Source organism: Nyctereutes procyonoides, unplaced genomic scaffold (genome assembly GCF_905146905.1).
Source record: "Nyctereutes procyonoides isolate TBG_1078 unplaced genomic scaffold, NYPRO_anot_genome, whole genome shotgun sequence".
NCBI lineage: Eukaryota > Metazoa > Chordata > Mammalia > Carnivora > Canidae > Nyctereutes > Nyctereutes procyonoides.
The window spans coordinates 17,673,481-17,688,029 of record NW_026575049.1 but is presented as its reverse complement, the minus strand read 5'-3'; the positions used below and the strand labels follow the sequence as shown (position 1 = coordinate 17,688,029).

Below are 14,549 nucleotides of genomic sequence, written 5' to 3'. Positions count from 1 at the left end.
TGGCGTGGCGCGGGTGGGAGCGGGCCCGGGGCTCGGCGCTCGGAAGCCCCATCGGGCGGAGTGAAGCCTCGAGCGCACGCCCTCCGCGGAAAGCGGCGGCAAGGCGGGGGCACCGGGCGCGGGATGGAGGAGACGCCCACGCCCCGGGCGCTCGAGCCCCCGCAGCCGGCCGCGGAGCGAACAGCGGGTGGGGGGAGCGGGAGCCGCCGGCCCGGGAGCGCACGGGGTCACACGGGGTCACACCCGAGGCCCCCGAGCTGTGGCGCCCGGGGCCGGAGGACACCCCACCCAGCGGGGGTCGGGGAGGCAGCAAGGGCGCTGGGAACTACGCCGGGAGCCCGGGTCCAGGCATCTCCCTGGGGCTCATTTACCTCCGCTTGCCTGGGTTACAAACTCGCAGAGACAAGGCACTTTGATTTGATTTTTCTTTATTGGAGGGTTGGGTGGTACCATCACCCTTGAGTTTGGGGAAGAGGACACTGGCGACAGTGTTGGGGCAGGTTGGGGGGCGGGTCCGGCTGCCCGGGGCCTCTGCCCACCCCTCCCTCGCTGTCCCTCCAGAGCTGGCCTGCTGCCTCCATCCTCACCGCAGTGTCTGGTGGAGTCTGTGACGCTCCCACGCGTGTTCCAGGTCGGCCCTCTCCAGCCCCAGGCCCACGAGGCTACAGGGCAGCCTGACACCTCTGCCAGGAAGACCGCAGGCGCCCAAACCCACCCTCGCTAGTGGCTCCCATATCGGCCACCAGAAGAGCTGACCTCGTCGCCCGCCCCCAGGGTAACTCAGGCTCTGTCCCCCCAGGCCGCCCCTCCTGCCCCGTGGCACCTTTCTACCGTGAATGTCATGGCTTCGCGCTCCCTCCTCCCCAAGCTGGAAAAAATAAATCAATGACTAGAAACCGGGAGGGCTGCTGCTGCCTCCCTGCCCGCCTCCGGACACGAACCAGGGTCCTCCACGGGCCGGCGCTCAACACTAGTCGACTTACTCACACCGCGAGTGTTTGTTGAGCTCCCACGGTGTGTGCAGCCAGAGGAACAGAGAGCAGGCAGGTCCCCCATGCTGACGGGGCCTGAGGTGGCAGAGGAAACGTTGGCGGATGCAGAGCTGTCCCCGCGCAGATCCCCAAGCCCCAAGGGACCACTGACACCAAGCCCATACCGTTGGGCGTGGGCTGGCAAGGGCTCCGCGGGCCACTTGGCGCTCTGTCCACATGCACCCGTCCACTCCAACCGGGATTTCCACTTCTAGGAAAGTCCCTGCTTCTCTGAGCTCACACGGAAAGGTTCTTGCTCTTGGAAAGACTGGAAATCGCCTAATTGCTCATAAGTAAAAGATCAATTTACAAGTTACAGAACACATGTGTGTCGGAGTGGGGCCATGCACAGGGAGAGCAGAGGTCTCTGTCTTCACATGTTTTTACTCCAGTGCGCAGGTGTGATGCACACCCCCCTCCACCTTCCCCAGGTGAGATACACATGCCCCTCCACGTGCCATAGGTGAGATACACACCCCCTCCACCTGCCCCAGGTACGATGCACACACATCCCCTCCACCTCCCCCAGGTGCGATGCACACACCCCTTCACCTGCCCCAGGTGCGATGCACACACACACCCCTCCACCTGCCCCAGGTGAGATACACACCCCCTCCACCTGCCCCAGGTGCGATGCACATGCCCCTCCACCTGCCCCAAGTGCGATGCACACACACCCTCTCCACCTGCCCCAGGTGAGATATGCTGCTGCACAAGAGCAAGTCAGGAGGGGGTGCCCACCTGGAAAGATTCGTGGTGGGTGGTAATTGAGAGCTCTCACTTTTTACTTAAATTTCTCAGAGGGATCCCTGGGTGGCGCAGCGGTTTGGCGCCTGCCTTTGGCCCAGGGCGCGATCCTGGAAACCCGGGATCGAATCCCACGTCGGGCTCCCGGTGCATGGAGCCTGCTTCTCCCTCTGCCTATGTCTCTGCCTTGTCTCTGCCTCTCTCTGTATGACTATCATAAATAAATAATTAAAAAAAAAAAAAGAAAACGTGTTTAAAAAATAAATAAATAAATTTCTCAGAAAGTCCTCATGATCCCTCAGTCTCGGGGAAGAGAGGGCAGAGACGGGCCCTGGGGGAAGGGTCTCTGGATCACCGTAGTGAGGAGCTGAGCAGCTAGCCTGTGGCGGTGGGCATTCCGGCCAGACCCGCCCAGGCCGCTCATGGGGCAGACACCTGGGGGAGGGACCAGCCTGGCCGACGCGCCCCCAACACCTGCCCCCTCAGCCTGGAACGTTCCCAGGCCCCCCGGAAGGCGCCAGAGGTGGGGCGTGCGGCTGGGAGCCGCTAGGGCCAGAGGGTTGGGGGGGGGGGCTCCCAGTGGGCTGCCCTGTGACGGCTGCCTCCGCGCTACCGGGCTGGGCCAGAGTAGGGAGCAGGAGGGCGGGCTCCCGCCCGGCTGGGGCATCCGGCTCCGCCTCCTCCTGGAAGGACTATTTAGCTCTGGAGGTGCTGAGGTCAGTCCCCTAGCAGGACCCCCGACCTAGCGCAGGCAGCACTGGACTAAGGAGGCTCCTGGCCCAGCCCGCCACCGCTTCTCCCCTGAGACTGGCTGGCCTGCAGACGGACGGACGGACGGACAGACATAGGTATGAGCTTGCCTGCCCCGGGCTGACCACCAGGGCTTCCCAGTGTGCCGGGAGAGGGCTGGCTGCAGGTGAGGGCCGCGGTCCCCACACCTGCCTGGCTCCCTCCCCGCAGCCCCGCCTGCCATGGCCTGGCTCCTGACCGGCACCCTTGGTTGCATCAGCCTCCTCTACCTGCTGCTCCCGGGCACCCTGTCCCGCAGCCTGGGCGGGAGCCAGCGGCCTGCCCTCCCCAGGTGAGCAGGGTTCACAGCTACCCACACCTTGGCCCACAGGGAGGCGTCCCCCCAACATTCCCCAGCACTGGGGCCCCCTCCACCTGCTGCTAGGGCTTTCCTCCTAAATCAAGGGCCCATGTAGGCCTTCAAATCCTGAGGGGGGGCAAGCAGCCCCTCCTCCTTTGTCTCCCCCCCAAGGACACTTCCCTCATCCCCCACCCCCCTGTTGGTAGAGCCATCCCCTCAAGGAGGGAGAGGTCAGCCAGGAGAGGGAGGTGGAGGGATGCCCAGGACTGCCCACCTCTCCCACCCAGGGGAAGGGGGAGCATGCGGGTTGTGAGCATAGTGATCCACGGGGGGCCAGTGGCACCCTTTGCCCTGGGAGGTTCAGGTGAATGGACATGGGACCTGGGCTGCCGAGGTGGCTGAGGGCCAGGACCCAAGCCCGGGGCTCAGAAGGCGCCGTGGGCTTCCCCTGGCAGGGCTCCAGGGCTCTGGGGAAACCGGGCTTCCCCTGCCGGTGACCCCATGCCTCTGTGGGAGGGAGAGTGGCTGGGCTTGAGGAGGTCCCTGAAAGGTTGGGCCACCAGGTTTCCTTCCTTCCCCCCCTCCCCGCAGGGAGCCCCCAGCCCATGCCCCTTCCAGCAGCCTGAAGCCTCCATCCCCTGTGCCTCAGCCTGTGGACTGGAAGCTACAGCAGGCCCTCCAGCCTCCGCGGCGCGCCAGCCGAGCCCCTGCCACGGGTCAGCCTCTCCGGGATGGTGCCCACCGACGCCGGGGCCCCCACAGGTCCCGAGCCCAGCTCCTGCGGGTGGGCTGTGTGCTGGGCACCTGCCAGGTCCAGAACCTTAGCCACCGCCTATGGCAGCTGGTGGGGTCAGCCGGCCCACGGAACGCAGCCCCCGTGGACCCCAGCAGCCCCTACAGCTACGGCTGAGGCGGAGCGGCCCGTCCCAGCCGGGATGCTGCACCTTGATCCTGGAGCCCCCACCTGGCCCCCCGGACCTCCTGCAAACAGCAGTCCCCTGAAGAGCTGGCGACCCCCGAGGTGCCCCCTGCCCTACCCCGCACCCACCAGGTTCCGTGGCTAGCACCGCAGCCCAAGCAGGTCCACAAGCAGTCTGGGCTCCCGAAAAGGCTTCGGGGGCCAGGCCTCCCCAAGACATGGGGAGACCAGGGCCAAGCAGGCACACCCGGCCCTCCCCACTGGGCCTGACCCCATCAGACTGAGCCCCGCTTGGCCTGTCCCGGGGCCCCAGCCTTCCCACCCCCGTGCCCTTGAGTCTGTGAGGGCAGCAGGCAGGGGGACCCCACGGCGGTCCCCATCCCCGGAGCCGGCATGAGGGAGGGCAGGCCACGCCGGGAACTGTTGCTCCAGTCGCCAACTCTGGAGGCTGAGGTCAGGGTCCAAATGGGGACCCCTCCCTGGATCTCCAGGCAACACAGGGGAGCCTGGGAGGGGGCACACGGGGCACAGGGGGTGGGAGCAAGATCTCCCAGCCCAAACAGGTCAATGACGTCACAGCCACCACCACCTCAAGTGGCTGGATGCCAAGCGAGGGTGGGGGCACCTCAGGCCTCCCAGTCTCCGTGAGCCCACCCTGCCCCGCCTGGGGACCCACGGAGGCGGCAGGCTTATGGAGAGTTAGGGAGGCAGATGGTCCTTTAAAGGTTAGAACGAGCTCTCGGGCCAGTTCTGCTGTGTGTCCACCCTGGGTGGGTCCTTCCCATGCGGGGCGTCCCTGGGGACTGTGCTCCCCACCCCAGCCACACAAGGCACAGCCCAGCCTCCAGAAAGGTGGTGCCTCGTTCATGGCAAACAGTGATAAGTGCTCCTCTGCCAACATCTCCACCACCCGTGAGGTCAGCACTATCACTACCCCAGTCGAGGAGCAGAAGCCACGGCCACGGAGGTCAGGTGAGCTCCTCCTGCTGCCAGCGCAGCATCCACCCGTGGGACCCCCGGCATGGGAGTCTCCTGGAGAAGCCCATCTGGGCTCCCACCCAGTGTCTGCTCTTCTAGCTGGGGTCCCGCCTGGCCAGGTAAGGTCCTGCCCTCCCTTAGGCCCCGTGGGGACAGGTGAGGCTGCTTCCTGAGCTCAGGCGAGGGCAGTCAGTTGGTGTGAGAAAGGCTGCCTGGCGAGCAGAGATCTGAGGATGGCCAGGCGCTGGCAGTGCCAGGACCCCACATCCACAGGGGGTGGCAGGGAGGCCCCTGAAAAGCAGCTAAGAGGCTGGAACTGGTGTGAGTACCCGTGGCAGAGGGGCCAGGGGCCTGTGGTCACCGCAGGGTGTCAGCAGGGCAGTGAGGAGGTGGGAGGGGGAGCCAGAAAGAGGAGCGGTCTAGGAGGGTCAAACCCAGAGAGTCAGGAGAACCATGTGGCCAGGTGCCCCACTCCCACCCCCACCCAGCACCCAGTCCTGGACCCGTGCGCGCTCATTCTCCGTGTAGAGTGCCCCTCCTCCAGGGTCAGAGCAGCCAGCCCCCAGGACACCCTGTCCTCACTGAGGCTCTCCACAAGGTTGCAGGTGACAGACTGTTGAGCTCCAAGCATCCCTGCACTGTGACACGTGGTCACAGCATCTGACCTGCTGTCCGCCTGGCCCCTGAGCTCCCAGCCACTTGGGGCACTGACTTGGTGCCCACCCGGACTGGTGGCGGCAGCCCCCGAGCAGCCCCAGGGCCCCAGCAGCCGTCTGTCTGCCTCTCCCCATCGCCCCAGACAGTTGGCTGGTCGTTGACTACTTCTACTCTAAGCCACCACCTGCTTTGGGGTGACAGCTCAGTCCCCTCCCCGGGGCCCCCACCCTTCCTCAGCCAACACTTGCCCGGCTGCGGGAGGCACCAGCAAACAGCCCCCTCCCCACGGCCACAGCCACAGTAGGAGGAGACCCAGGGAAACTACCTCCTTGGGAGCGAAGCAAACGACACCCCATGACTCCCCATGTATCAGGACAACAGGTGGCACTTTGAAGGGGTCCCCGTGCTCCCCAGCTTGTTGTCAGCACAGCCAGGAGCAGCCCCCTAGCCTTCTCGCCCAGTAAAGCTGAGTAGGGGCTCCGGCCTGCATGCCGGGTCAGCCACTGCCCTGCGTCCCCCCTGCCGCCTCCCTGCCCTGACCTCCCTGTCCTGACCATATTCTGACCGCTCCCCCCGCCCCGCCGTCTTCCTGACATACCACAAGGACTGGTTCTGCTCCCAGTCAGCATCCTTCCCTCAGAGAAGGTCAGGTCCCCGCTGTGTGTGCCCACCCCGGCCTGTTCCACGCTCTGCCCTGACCCCAACGGAGCCCTCGCCTCCAAATCCAGACACAGGGCGCCCTCTTGACCCAGTGGCAGCCAGGCTGCTCCACAGGGCCTCACCCAGTGTTAGCAAGGATACCCCCTCCTCGGTATCTGCCCCTAGTGACTTCCCGTCCACGGACCCCACTCTGCTTCCTGGCAGCGGCCCGGCTGGATTCTCTCTCCCCTGTTTCAATAGTCGTGAATAAAGTCTTTCACCTTCATTTAGCGAGGCTCAGAATAACTTTTCCTAAAAGCCCCTGCCCTTCGTGGAATCCGGGAAGCCTGAGGCTGATGGGTGTGGCCTGGGGTCTGCACACCTGTTGGGAGGGGCCTGCTGTGGGTGGGGAGGAGACCGGAGGAGAGGGGAGGTGCGAGCAGGGAGGGGCAGGAAGGAGAGGGGGAGAGCTGGAGGCTGGGGGACAGGCTGCAGCCTCCAAGTCCCAATCAGGTAGGTGTCTCAGGGAGCTGAAGTCAGGGAGGGGGGTCGGGGCCAGGGCGCTGGGAGCTGCTCCTGTGCTGACACATTAACTCCCGAGGCCAGGAGGACGGTGGATGGTCACTCATTACCAAGGGCCAAGGCCAAAGGGCAAGGTGGCGGCTGGTCCCTTATGTAACCTGTGGGCATATATAGGGGCACAGCCTGAGAGCCTCTTCCCACTGCCAGCTGCTCCCTCGAGATGAAGGTGGCTGTGGTGAGTACGCCAGGCCCAGAGGAGACACAGCCGGCGTCCCTCGTGGGAAGGAGTGGCCGCCCCCACCCTGTCCCCGCTGGTTCCCGCCAGTCCACTGGCCCCGGTCAAAGGGCTCCCTCCCTCTGTCTTCCTCTGCTGGTTTAGGCTTAGCAGGGGCAAGGGTCAGCAGCCCCACCCCTGGGCCCCCTGCAGACCCGGGGGCTGCTGCCAGGCGCTCCCACTCAGCATCCTGCACACCCCAGCGTCACCCCGATTGGGCATCTGGCTGACCCCCCGAGCCAGCTTGTCTCCGGTGGTGCCTGCGCTCTGGAGGGTCCGTGCCCCGCCGTGCCCCAACCTCGCTGCTGACCCCCAGTCAGGCTCCGGTGTCCCCAGGGGGACGTCCTCACTTCCCCGTGGGGCCGGCATCCCCGCAAAATGGGTTTAATCCTCCACCCAACCAGGGCCCAGACCCTTCCCTGGTCTACCGGCCAGACATGGACCCAGAGAAAGCCAAAGACAAGGGCAGCTTCCGAAACTATGAGGTAAGGACGCTCCCCGGGCTGGGCTCACCCCCCACCCCATCTTCCCTGGGGGGGGGGCAGCACCTGCCCCTTTGCACAGCTGGGGGCCCAGCCAGGGAGGCTGGAGCAGCGGCCCTAGCGGGGCCCCGCAAGCTTCCTGGCGGCCCCTCTGGTTTGCAGGCTGGCCCGCTCCTGGACCAGGTCTTCGCCACCTACAAGCTCATGCACACCTATCAGACAGTGGACTTCGTCAGGAAGAAGGTACTTGGCAGCTTCCTGGGCTGCCCATCCCCGCGGCCCCCAGCGGGACGGCTGGATTGGGCCCGGGTCTGACCCAGCCAAGCCCATGGCCATGCTGCCCCCCCTTCCGGCCCTAGCACATCCAGTTTGGGGGCTTCTCCTACAAGAAGATGACTGTCCTGGAGGCTGTGGACATGCTGGACGAGCTGGTGGACGAGTCGGACCCGGATGTGGACTTCCCCAATTCCTACCATGCCTTCCAGACAGCCGAGGGCATCCGGAAAGCCCACCCTGACAAGGGTGTGTCTCCCTCCTCCCCCGCCCCCGGGGTGGGGTGGGCTGCGTTGGGTGGGTGGGAAGAGGGGTCTGTGCCCTTTCCTGGCCTCACCCTTGAGCCCCAGGCCGGGGACCACCCTGACAAGGTTGTGTCTCCCTCCGCCCCCACCCCCAGGGTGGGGTGGGCTGCGGTGGGTGGGAAGAGGGGTCTGTGCCCTTTCCTGGCCTCACCCTTGAGCCCCAGGCCACCCCTCCCCGGCCCTCGTCTCCCACCCGCTCTAGCTGGCTCTGTCCCTGTCCCTCCCAGACTGGTTCCACCTCGTGGGGCTGCTGCATGACCTGGGGAAGGTCCTGGTTCTGGCAGGGGAGCCGCAGGTAAGGGCAGGGGGGTGCCCGGGTGATGCTGGGGCAGCCCAGGCTGCGGGCTCTGGAACCCGCCGGGCTGGGGAGGGGAGGCAGGCCAGTCACCCCCTCCACGGCTGCATGTCCCCAGTGGGCCGTCGTTGGAGACACCTTCCCGGTCGGCTGCCGGCCGCAGGCCTCTGTGGTTTTCCGTGAATCTACCTTCCAGGACAACCCGGACCTCCAGGATCCTCGATACAGGTGCCCCCCCCCCCCACCAGCCACTGGTCCCCCTGTCCCACGGGCTCCCAAGCCCCTCACCCCCTTCTCTCTCCCTGCAGCACGGAGCTCGGCATGTACCAGCCTCACTGCGGGCTGGAGAACGTCCTCATGTCCTGGGGCCACGACGGTGAGGCTGCTGGTGGGCGGGTGTGGGCGGGAGGAGACAGGACCCTGGGGCCTGGCTCTGGGCGCCTGATGGTGACCCCCTGTCTCCCACAGAATACATGTACCAGGTGATGAAGTTCAACAAATTCGCTCTTCCCCCGGAGGTAGGTGGGAGTGGGGGGGGGGGGGTCAGCCGGCCTGCCCCCACCTGAGAGCATGCCCCGAGTGCCATGCTCCTGCCCTCAGGCCTTCTACATGATTCGCTTCCACTCCTTCTACCCTTGGCACACGGGCGGCGACTACTGGCAGCTGTGCAGTGAGCTCGACCTGACCATGCTCCCCTGGGTGCAGGAGTTTAGGTAGGGCCAGCCCTGGGGGGCTGGGGTGGGAGGAGGGCCTGGGGGCCCCGGGGGCCTCCTCACCACACCACCCCCCTCCTGCCGCAGCAAATTTGACCTGTACACCAAGTGTCCCGAGCTGCCAGACGTGGCCACGCTGCGGCCCTATTACCAGGGCCTCATCGACAAGTACTGCCCAGGGGTCCTGAGCTGGTGACCAGCCTGTGCTGCCCCCACCCCTGCCCTCACCCCACCCAGGCCTGCCCAGTCTGCCCAGTGCCCCGCTCCACCTGCACACCCACAGCCAGCGCCCCCCCCCCCCCCCCCGCCTGACCGCTCTGCTCACTGCCAATAAAGACCTTGCAGCATCTCGTGAGTGTGGGCTCCATGCTGCCCCCGCCGCCCCCGCCCCCCGCCCTGCTGATCGCCCTTCCAGCTCCATCGTCACTTCCTGGGGTTGACTGTCCATCCTCACCTTGGTGATGTCGGCAAGCGCTCTGGGCCCAGTGTCCTTAAGAAAACAAGATGAAGCAAAACATTCGGTAGCTAGAAAAACAGGTTACGGAGAACCTCGTGGTGCGAGGGGCGGTCAAGGGCAGTGAAGGCAGGCAAGAGGATTCTCCCCGCCCCCACGGGGCCCCTGGGCGGCCGAGCCTCCTCAGTGAGCGGTTTCAGGTTTCGCCCCCGCCCCAGGGCTGGTGCTGGCTCCCTCCCTCCCTCCTAGCAGCTCATTTCTCGGAAGAAAGTGGATCCTTGTCTCAGGGACTTTCCCTCTGTTGGTGTTTTGCTGGCGGCGTCCCCGCGGAGTCTGGGGTTCTGGGTGGCCCCGTTCACTGGTATCCCCGAGAGGCACCCTGAGATTGGGTCCCGGCGGGCGGGCGCAGGAGGGCCTGGAGGCCGCAGGTGCCTGTGTTCTGATAGCCACCGCGCTCGGATTAGAGCCCGAGGCGGTCCGCCTGGTCAGGGCGCGGCCCCCAGCTCCCCGACGGGCTCCCCGACGGAGAGCAGTGCCCGGTGGTCCGTGTCTGAGGGCCTCGGCTCAGCTCCCCGGAGGCGGGCAGTGCTCCGATTCGGTGCGAGAGTGTGCGGATTTTGGCCTATTGGGGCTGCGGCCCAGGAGTCACCCCCATGGCCAGGGTTGGGGTAGAGCTTCAGGAGGGTCCGCTCTGCCCGCTGCTGCGACAGGACAGGCTGTGTTAGGTCCCTGCATTTCTGTGACAAATTACCGCAAATTTGGCGGTTTGAAACAAAACCTGATTCTCCTGAGTCGCGGCAGCCAGAGGCTGAGATGGTGGCAAGTGCTCGGCAGGGCTGCCATTCCGCACAGGCTCCAGGGACGATCCGCCCGCGCTGGTGCCCCACGCGTGGCTCGCTCCCTCAGGACCCGTCTGCGTGACCCAGGGGGATCCCCTCATCCCAGGATCCTGACCTTGGTCACATCTGCAGGACGCCTTTTTAAGGCATTACATTCACAAGTTCCAGGGATTTGATGAGGATGTGTTTTGGGGGGGTTGTTCTCAAGCGCCCTGGGAGCTTCCCTTCCCTGCTCAGAGGACGGGGACACCCGGAGGAGTCAGGGGGCTCTGGGTTGGTGGGCGGCAGGTTCAAGAAGCAAGGGAGCATCCACAGGGGCGGCCCCGAGGCAAGCAGATCTTTGCATTTGCTGCTAGAACCTTAAAAGTTTGGGGGCGCTGGGCTGGCTCCATCGTAGAGCCTGTGGCTCTTGTAGCTCGTAGTCTCGGGGCCCTGAGTGTGAGCCCCCCTCCCACCAGGTGTAGAGAGCACTTAAACAAGGAGCATCTTACACAGAGGCCCCTAGGGGGTCCAGGCACCGTCCAAGGGGTCCCCTGCCCTTTCATATTCACAGACTTAGTGTTCAGTGCTCACCTGCCCATGCCCCCGCCGCCCCCCTGCCCTGCTCCGTCTTCCAGGTCACTTGTCCTTCCTTCTGGAAACTTGCTTCCTCCCTGGGCAGCCCCTCCACACTCCCTCCCAGCCGGTGGGCTGAGGCTGGGCAGGTACACGGGGCTGGGGGGTGGTCCCTCCCTAGAGCTGCTTCACGGGGTGCTGGGGGCCACTGTGGAGGCCAGAAGTACGGATCCGGGGAAAGGGCCGTGGAGGGTGAGCCGAGGCCCCTCTGCCGGCTCGGAGGTGGCTGGCATGAGAAAGGGGGCTCAGTGCGCTGCTTCTCTGGGCCCCAAGTCAGCATCCTGGGCCCAGCCTGGGGAGCCTCCCCACGGACACAGCAAGAGGGGCCATGTTGGCTCCTGTCCCAGGGTCCCCAGGCCCTCTCCAGTCTCCAGGCCACCTCACACGGCCCCGAAGCCAATGGCCCCATAGTCTCTCCCTGCCAAGGCACAGTCAGGCCTCACTGGGCTCCAGGGCTTTGGGGCAGCTGAGGAGCCTGCGGATGGGAGTGGGCTGCCCCTCTGCAGACGCCCCCCCGGCCCCCGCCCCCGGCCTCATCCACCTTGGTCGAGGCTGAGGCCCGGGCTCAGCCTGCCGGTGCCCTTCCAGCCAGGCGCTTCTGAGCCGTCAGCTCCCCCTGAGCTGTGGGCCACAGGCAGCACCCTGCAGGGGCTCGCTCGTTCTGGGGCCGCTGGAGGCGGACAGTTGGACAGCCTGGAGCGTCCAGCCCGCGGGAGCCCAGGGCTAATGAACAGCCTTTGCTGCTCTGGGGGTGGGGGACCCCAGGAAGTCAGGGACAGCAGAGGCAGGATGGCCCTGGGAACAATGACAGGGCGGCGGGCGGGTCCCTTGGTAGGTAGTGTGCGCCACTCTTGGTCTCGGGTGGGGAGTTCCAGCCCCACAGTGGGGGGCAGTTCACCTGGGGGAGAAACCAAACCAAACCGACCTATGTCACTCTTCTCGCTGAAACAGGTAGTGAGTTTATTTTTATAGTTAAATAGAATTAATGAGTAAATATTTAGGGAAATCTCTCAGCTTAATTTTCCAGGTGGTAATTTTTTTTTTAAGATTTTATTTATTCCTGAGAGACACACAGAGAGAGGCAGAGATACAGGCAGAGGGAGAAGCAGGCTCCATGCGGGGAGCCCGATGCAGGACTCGATCCCGGGACCCTGGGATCACACCCTGAGTTGAAGGCAGATGCTCAACCACTGAACCACCTGGGGGTCCCTGGCCAGTTGATTTTTGACAAGGTTGCCGAGACCATTCAATGGGAAAAGCACTGTCTTTTCAATAAATTGTTCTGAGAAAACCAGGCATCCACGTGCCGAAGAATGTTGCCGGATGCCTACCTCACACCATATGCAAAAATTAACTTGAAAAGGACCAAAGACCTAAGCTATGAAACTCTTGGGGGAAATCTTCATGGCTTTGGATTTAGCAATGATTTTTTTGCTATGACACCAAAAATGCAAGCAAGAAAAGAAAAAAATAGGTAAATCGGACTTCATAAAAATGAAAACCTTCTGCACACTGAAGAACACCGTGAAGGGGGTGAACAGGCAATCTGCAGATGGTAAAACATTCACAAATCCTATATTGATGAGAGATTCGTATCCAGAATATATATGAGCTACGGCTCATTAACAAAAACCAAACAATTGATTAAAAAAAAAGACAAAAAAATAATAAAAAATTAAAAAATAGGCAAAAGACCTGAATAGACAGGTCTTCAAAGATACACAAATGGCAGGCAGTTTAGCGCCGGGTGGCTCAGCGGTTTAGCGCTGCCTTCAGCCCAGGGCCTGACCCTGGAGACCCGGGATCGAGTCCCACATCGGGCTCCCTGCATGGAGCCTGCTTCTCCCTCTGCCTGTGTCTCTGCCTCTCTCTCTCTCTCTCTCTCTCTGTCTCACCGTGTTTCTCATGAATGAATAAATAAAATCTTAAAAAAAAAAGATACACAAATGGCCAAAAAGCACACGAAGATGCCCAACATCATCAGTCATTAGGCAAAGGCACAATCAAAACCACCACGAGACACCATTTCATACCCATTAGGATGATTATTACAAAAGAAAGGGAGGGATCCCTGAATGGCTCAGCGGTTTCACGTCTGCCTTTGGCCCAGGGCGTGATCCTGGAGTCCTGGGATTGAGTCTCCCATCAGGCTCCCTGCATGGAGCCTGCTTCTCCCTCTGCCTGTGTCTCTGCCTCTCTCATAAATAAATAAAAATAAAAAAAATCTTAAAAAAAAAAAAGGGAAAACCACCAGTGCTAGTGAGGAAGTGGATAAATCTGAACCCTGGTGCATCCCTGCGAGGAGAGAACGTAAAGGTGCAGCTGCTCTAACCAACAGTTACTGGTTCCTCAGGAAGTTAACGGGACCTACCAGGTCCTGCCAGTCCACTCCTGCGTGTGGACCCAAGATAACTGAAAGGAGGGACTCAAACAGATGCTTGTACGTCATTTAGGTTCATTTAGGTCATTCACGATAGCCAAAAAAAAAAAAAAAAAGGTGGGAACCGCCCAAATGTGCATCGATGCATAAGCGAATAATCAAAACATACAAACGCGCGATGGCGTGGTATCTGGCCGTGGGAACGAGCTCTGGCCATGCTGCCTCGTGACTGCATCTTGAAAGCACGGTGCTAAGTGAGAGATGCCGAAGCCAGACAAAAAAGGGCACAACCTGTGTGATTCTACTCAAAGTGTCCAGAACCGGCGATTCCCTAGACCTAGAAAGTACATCAGTGGCTGCACAGGCAGTGGGGGGTGGGGGGGAGCAGTTGGCACACGCCAGCTAAGGGGATGAAAACGCTTAAAAATTGACAGCTCTGTGAATCCACTGACAGACTCTGAATCATGCATTTTTAAGATTTTACTGATTTACGTGAGAAAGAGCATGAGGGTGGGGGGAGACTCTCAGGCAGACGGTGCTGGGCACGGAGCCCGATGCTGGGCTGGATCCCATGACCTGAGCCAAAATCCAGAGCCGGACCCCTGGGGCGCCTGGGTGGCTAAGTTAGTTAAGCCTCTGACTCCTGATCTCAGGGTCCTGGGATCCAGCCCCACGTTGGGCTCTCCATCGCCGGCACGCACGCTCTCTCTCAAGCAAATAAATAAAATCTTAAAAAAAAAAAAAAAAGGTTGTTATAGGAAACAAGACAAAAACCCAAGAAATTTGCAAACAATTTAAAAGCCTGAAGAAAGATCAAAAGGAGCAGCTTAAAATTCTATCCGTAGTATCTCCCTACACAATACAAGAAGCATAAAATATCAATGAGAAACAGGTTAATTATTCAACAAGCAGTGCTGACAATTCTGGCTGCTTGGGGGAAAAAAACTGTTTCTGTGTTTCACAATATGATGAAGTCCATTTCCGATGGATTAAAAAGGCAAATGTAAACAAGGAAGCCCGGGCAGCCTGGCCTGGCGGGGAGGCTGCCGGTGTGGGCCTCCGCTGGCAGCGTCCTGGGGCGGGGGTGGGGGGTGGTGGTGGTGGTGGTGGTGGTACGGGACGCGGGGCCATCGGGGCCATTGCAAGGTAGCTGCAGAAGGCCGCTTGGGTCCTTCACTGTGGTCCATGCAGTACCGACTGCTGAGGCCATGCTTGATGCTTAAAAGGCACTGATTAAAAGCAGGATTTTCCACCAGTTTGCAAAACTTACTATAGAAACTCGCCGGAAGAACAAGCTGGACTCAGGAGGGTCAAGACGCAGCAGGGGAGGGGGCGC

General features: G+C 62.2%; 2 protein-coding genes and 1 long non-coding RNA gene across 4 annotated transcripts; 2 read left to right on the top strand and 1 right to left on the bottom strand.

Moving 5' to 3' along the window:
• Nucleotides 1-19: 19 nt before the first annotated feature.
• Nucleotides 20-9,630, bottom strand: LOC129511307 (uncharacterized). Its single transcript, XR_008664791.1, has 5 exons — nucleotides 9,380-9,630; nucleotides 1,773-1,989; nucleotides 1,157-1,310; nucleotides 988-1,067; nucleotides 20-868 (listed from the first exon to the last, which is right to left on the bottom strand). It is a non-coding gene; the product is annotated as an uncharacterized LOC129511307 (long non-coding RNA).
• Nucleotides 2,291-6,469, top strand: ADM2 (adrenomedullin 2). Its single transcript, XM_055327867.1, has 3 exons — nucleotides 2,291-2,626; nucleotides 2,739-2,859; nucleotides 3,460-6,469. Exons 2-3 carry the CDS (start codon nucleotides 2,750-2,752, stop codon nucleotides 3,776-3,778), a joined length of 429 nt encoding a protein of 142 aa, XP_055183842.1. The 5' UTR covers nucleotides 2,291-2,626; nucleotides 2,739-2,749; the 3' UTR covers nucleotides 3,779-6,469.
• MIOX (myo-inositol oxygenase) lies at nucleotides 6,743-9,274 on the top strand. Of its 2 annotated transcripts, none has more exons than XM_055327864.1 (10): nucleotides 6,743-6,818; nucleotides 7,262-7,342; nucleotides 7,502-7,582; nucleotides 7,699-7,861; nucleotides 8,145-8,212; nucleotides 8,331-8,440; nucleotides 8,521-8,588; nucleotides 8,681-8,730; nucleotides 8,876-8,925; nucleotides 9,013-9,274. In XM_055327864.1, the coding sequence occupies exons 1-10, from the start codon at nucleotides 6,804-6,806 to the stop codon at nucleotides 9,119-9,121; spliced, it is 795 nt and encodes a 264-aa protein (XP_055183839.1). In that variant the 5' UTR covers nucleotides 6,743-6,803; the 3' UTR covers nucleotides 9,122-9,274. The 2 variants fall into 2 exon arrangements, with proteins under 2 accessions (XP_055183839.1, XP_055183838.1); XM_055327863.1 differs by having other exon boundaries at nucleotides 6,744-6,818; nucleotides 8,813-8,925.
• Nucleotides 9,631-14,549: the final 4,919 nt, after the last annotated feature.

Bases quoted from the DNA above. Each gene is read 5' to 3' on its own strand.
- MIOX (XM_055327863.1), top strand. The intron at 7,862-8,144 runs GTGTGTCTCCCT...TGTCCCTCCCAG, and splicing joins GAAAGCCCACCCTGACAAGG to ACTGGTTCCACCTCGTGGGG. The intron at 8,213-8,330 runs GTAAGGGCAGGG...GCATGTCCCCAG, and splicing joins TTCTGGCAGGGGAGCCGCAG to TGGGCCGTCGTTGGAGACAC.
- ADM2 (XM_055327867.1), top strand. From the start codon at position 2,750: ATGGCCTGGCTCCTGACCGGCACCCTTGGTTGCATCAGCCTCCTCTAC. The intron at 2,860-3,459 runs GTGAGCAGGGTT...CCCTCCCCGCAG, and splicing joins CAGCGGCCTGCCCTCCCCAG to GGAGCCCCCAGCCCATGCCC.